The sequence below is a fragment of the Vigna unguiculata genome, chromosome 4 (genome assembly GCF_004118075.2).
Source record: "Vigna unguiculata cultivar IT97K-499-35 chromosome 4, ASM411807v1, whole genome shotgun sequence".
Classification (NCBI taxonomy): domain Eukaryota; kingdom Viridiplantae; phylum Streptophyta; class Magnoliopsida; order Fabales; family Fabaceae; genus Vigna; species Vigna unguiculata.
The window spans coordinates 34,159,828-34,165,175 of record NC_040282.1 but is presented as its reverse complement, the minus strand read 5'-3'; the positions used below and the strand labels follow the sequence as shown (position 1 = coordinate 34,165,175).

The following is a 5,348-nucleotide window of genomic DNA, read 5'->3' as shown; positions in this document are numbered from 1 at the left end:
ACAAATCTGATGTAATAATTTCTCCAAGGACGCCAAAGTAGTATTGGCCCCAATAAGCCCCAAAATCCAATGAAGTATCCCCATGCTCATGTAAAATGCCTCATAGAAAACACTATCTTTGTTATCATTGAATGTTCCATGTTCATGAGGCTTTATTGTTGTCTGATTTCCATCTCCAGGACAAGGTTTGTTAAGTGGTTCACCACAAAGGCCAACTTAAATTTCCCATCTCTGAAGGAATTTTTCCACTCAGATTATTTCTGGATAAATTCAAAGAAACCAGCCCAACCAAATATCCGATCTCTGTTGGTATTTCACCCGTTAAATTATTACTAGAAAGATCAATACTTTTGAGAGACGGTCGTCGAATTTTGAACTCATGTTTCACACCTTTCCACCTCGATATTATGTTTAACATGTAAGCATCCATATCTAAGAACATGTATCCTTTTGCACTAACTGCATAATGTAACATAGTATTTCCACTGAATCCTTGTTCAGACATGGCAGTCAAACCCTTTAAGCATGTTGGAATTCCTTTTGATAACATATTCCACGAAAGATCCAACAACTGCAAGTGCTTCAAATTACAAAGATCATTAGGAATGCTTCCGGAGAAGTTATTCTGTTGCATATTCAAGATGACTAGTTGGTTCATACTTTCTCCAATCCATGATGGTATTGAGCCGGATAATATATTTCCACTCACATCCAGCACAACTAAATAGCTGCAATTCTTCAAAGTAGAAGGAAATTCACCATCAAATTGTTGTTTCGTAAAACCAATGCACTCAAGTGCACAAGGGAGCCCATGGACTCGGGAATCTTCCCTGATAGTTCATTGTGGCTTAAATCTAGAATCCGTAAATTGTGTACAGAATTCCAACAATCTGGAAGTTGCCCCTCTATTGCATTGTTTGATAAATCTAGAATCATCAAGATTGTAGCTGTGCCTTGGTCACATAATGAAGGCAAATAGGAAAATTTATTTTCATTGAGCAGAAGGAATGAAGCTTGTAGCAAAAATGAGGGAACTATACCCTCAAATTGATTTGAATTCAGAAATATAAGGGGACCGAAAAGAAGCTTTGGTTGCAAATTGAAAATTGGACCTGTTAGATTGTTGTGTGACATATCCAAAATTTCCATATTTTGTAGGTTGTTCCAAAACCATTCTGGTACTGAACCGTTAAGCCTGGTATCAGAAATATTCAGGTAAGTTAAGGAGCGTTGAGTCTGCAGCCAACTGGGAAAAGTGGGTCCCAACTTGCAAGATCTTAGTCCCAAGTAAAATAATTGGAAAGGAGGAACCCAATCAGGGACTAATTTTAGAGACAGATAGTTATTTGATAAGGATAATTCCTCTAATTTGGAAAAGTTGGAAAGATGGGATTCAGTGACATCACCCTCCAAATGATTTCCATCCAAGGACAACATCAGCAACTCAGATAGTAATCCAATGCTTTTAGGTAATGTTCCTGTAAAATTGTTAAGGGATAAATCCAAATACTGAAACACGTGTCTGTTGCACCATGAAGAATTTTGAAATAAGCTTGAAATTTCCCCACTCAACTTGTTATTTGAGAGGTATAATATCCGCAATGTGCAGATGTTCCCAAAGAAAGATGGAATCTCCCCTTGTAGTTTGTTATGAGAGAGGTAAAGAACTTCAAGAGAGTTCATTACTTTCCCAAATCCATCTGGAATGGGACCTTCCAACATGTTATCATAAAGTTCAAGTGTACGAAACCAGTCAAATATGGATGGTGATTTCAACAGATTTGAGGAGAGATCAAGCGAGGCAAGGGAAGATGAAGAGTTCACAACTGTAATAGCTGTTATGACAAAATTATCATCTCTAAGACTACAATTTCTCAAATAAAGATTTTGAAGTTTTGAAGTGAAGATGGAAGTACCTTCAAATGATGTCATATTATTGTAAGAAAGATCAAGGGTAATTAGAGAAGGAAAATTTGAGTAGAGAGGAGGCGAATGGATGTAATTATGAGAAAGATAAAGCGCTTGAAGATTAAGGCTAAAGTTTGACAATAATTGATATGTTGAGGATGTGAGCATATTAGAAAAAAGATCAAGGATGGTAAGGGAATTGGAAAAGTTGGAACGTGAATAAAACAGAGAGTGAATATCGGTATCAGAAAGAGAACAACCAACTAGTCCCAACTCTTTTAAGTTTGAAAAAACAATGGTTGGCAACCAGTCAAGATTATATAAAGAATATAAGGCTAGATTTGTTAGGGAATGGAGATTAGACAACCATTCAGCATCTTTAGGTTCGATATAGAATCTGCCAGGAAGTCCAAGACTGTGCAAGAAAGGAAGATTTCCAACCTGGAATGGGAGTGCTCCATAAAATGAATTTGCACTGAGATCAAGATACCTCAACTGTGACAGATTTCCAAGTTGACGAGGAAGCTCCCCATCCAGATAATTGTAACTGAGATCGAGATACCTTAATTGTGCAAGACTTCCAAGTTGATAAGGTATTTCTCTAAATAGAAAACGGTTGCCTCTTAGATCTAGAGACAGTAAATTTGTGAGGTTTCCAAGTTGGGTAGGAATGCTGCCACAAAAATAAGAATATGAGAGATTGAGATATCTTAAGTTGGTAAGAGAGCCCATGAGTTGTGGGATGAAATTCCCTAAAAAAAGATTGTAGCTGAGATCTAAATGTTGAATATTTTGCAAGACAAACAATGAAGTGATATTGAGTGTACCACTCAAATAGTGTGCATCGTGACCAGGGAGACGAAGGATGGTTACATGACCTGTTTGTTGGTCGCATTGAATGCCTTCCCATTTGCAACAATCTTGACTGTTGTCGTCATCTCTCCATGAAGACAGCACGCCATAGAAATCCACGAGGCTATATTTGAAGTTCAGAAGTGCTTGTCTTTCCCTGTCAATGCACTTTATTTCTGCACTACTGTTGAATCCGATCATGGATCCTGCTGCACCACGCAGCAAGAGCGGGAGAAGTACATAAAACAGTTTCAGATAATGATTAGGCATTATGTAGTTGCCGATATAAAATAGTAAACAGTTGTTGTGAACTATTATTCATTACAACACTGATAAAATTTATATGCCTCATAGTCTGTCTGGCTAATCGACACAGAGCCGTTCATTATACTCCAAGAAGAACCTATACATTACGTTATATATTTTTATTTCTTTTTTGTATGTTTTGTTATTCCAATACTTGATACTTTTTATTAGCTGGATTCTTTTTCTAACGTTTTATAAATGTTCAAGCATTCTTCTAATTTTAAATTAAAGATTAATTTAAAAATTAGTTTTTTAGTAATTAAAATTTTGGTAATTAATATTATAAATTAATTTAGACTCTAATTTACAAATTAATTGTAATGTTTATTTATAATAGAAACTATTTTAAATATTACTAATTTTTAATTCATAAATTATATTAAAACTAATTAACTTTTATTTTTAAAATTAATTAATATTTAATGATTTTTTTATAGTGTTTTTGTTTTGCTCTCTCCACCCTTCTCATTAACAGAAACAGAAAATTTATCATATTTCTGGATATTTGCGTAGGGTATATTTGAAACAAACTTGTATACGTGCTTTTAAAAACATGAATTTGATTTTTTATAAGTAAAAATTAATGTGTATACAAAATAAAAAAATTATATATATATATATATATATATATATATATATATATATATTCTATGAAATTAACACATGAATTAGTTCTCGAAATAGATTAATTTTAATTTATGGGAGAAACTAATTTTAATGCTTCTAATAAAAAAAAATAATGTTAACTAGTAAGAGGTTATTTCTTTTGGTATATGGTTGCGGTATTCTCTACAATTTAAATTTCGTTTTCTTACATTTTTTTTTCAAAATCAAATTTTAAATTATTTTATGGTTCTTCATGTCTTTTCTTTATTCCGAGTTGTATATTTGAATCAAAAAGAGGACAACATATTGTGAAAATTCTCCATGATTTAATTTTAATAAACTTTTATGAAGACTTGATTTTAAAATAAAATGTCTGTGCAATTGTTTTAGTTTCCAAATTTGATGCGATTTGTAGCATCCGAACAAAACTAAAGAGGTATATATACTTAAAATTTCAGGATTGGCTCTAGTGAGTTGTATTAACTAGTACTATATGCTTCCATAAAAACACAAGAGAATGAGTGGGCTAGTTCAAAATTTACTAAATCTAATTATATTTATCATGATGTACTCCAAAACTAAGATAATAAAAACATCAATAATCGATAAACATATTTTAAAATAAATATGTTCTATGTGAGACGAATATATTACTCAAATGAAAACGTATATATCATCGTAAAATGTCACACATGTATATATTATAAGGAAAATATATATTCAAATTAAAAAGTATTTTATATGTCTCTTTACTTTCATTTTTTTCTTTTAAATATAATGAAATTTATTTTTACACACTAATAAAATTTATAATATACCACTTAGACAAAATTACACAAAAAAAACAAAAATTAAACTAATAATTAAAATTTAAAATAAATTTTTTATTTTTTGAACTACAATATATTGAATCATGATAACAAAACTTATAACAATCACGTTAAACTATTATATAATAGTAAATAAAATTTGTTTAAACAGTGACGATCACACGCATATGTTTATTTATTTATCCCTTGTCCTGATTTAGATGATTTTGTTTTGTAATTGTCTTGATTGTTCTGGAGTTTTACTGATTTTTCATATCGTATGTTTCGCCATTGGTTTTTGGTTGTCTGATTTTTCCATGTGGTCCCTTGATTTGCCTTTTTTGGTTTTTTGGATTAGAGTTTCTTTAATATTATGTGTTTATGAAGTGTGTTATTGTGTATTGTGTGTACCATTTTCTGTGATAACTGACGGATTAATTCGTTATCATGTTCTTTTGCGAGACGAGTTCCACGCTGCAACCCATTTTCATGTTTGGGGTCTGTTCGACCACACCCGTGTTTAGCATACTGGCCCTATCTAAAATTATTTACAAAATTGTATTACAATTGTGCTGAAAAAACTTTACTAATTATTAAAGAACTAGTTTTTCTACCCGTGCTGGGTTTTTTAGATTTTATATATTTGTAATAGTAATGAACAATGAGTGTTATGCAATAATCTATATATGAAAATATGATGTCTTAAAAAAATTGTCAAGTGTAAAAATAGAAAACATAAGATAAATGAATTAAGAACATAATAAAAAAACATATTGTTGTTGCTTTGAGAAGCATTGTTGTTGTATTTCATTTTGTCTTTGGTTGTTTATTTATTTTTTATCTGCAACAACAAACACAAAAAATATT

General features: G+C 31.5%; 1 protein-coding gene across 1 annotated transcript; it reads right to left on the bottom strand.

Annotated features, from left to right (window-relative positions):
• Positions 1-738: 738 nt before the first annotated feature.
• Positions 739-3,030, bottom strand: LOC114180796 (receptor-like protein EIX2). The gene has a single exon (XM_028067086.1). The coding sequence runs from the start codon at positions 3,028-3,030 to the stop codon at positions 739-741; it is 2,292 nt and encodes a 763-aa protein (XP_027922887.1).
• Between the last annotated feature and the right edge of the window lie 2,318 nt (positions 3,031-5,348).

Coding starts and splice junctions, on each gene's coding strand:
- LOC114180796 (XM_028067086.1), bottom strand. CDS start 3,030: ATGCCTAATCATTATCTGAAACTGTTTTATGTACTTCTCCCGCTCTTG.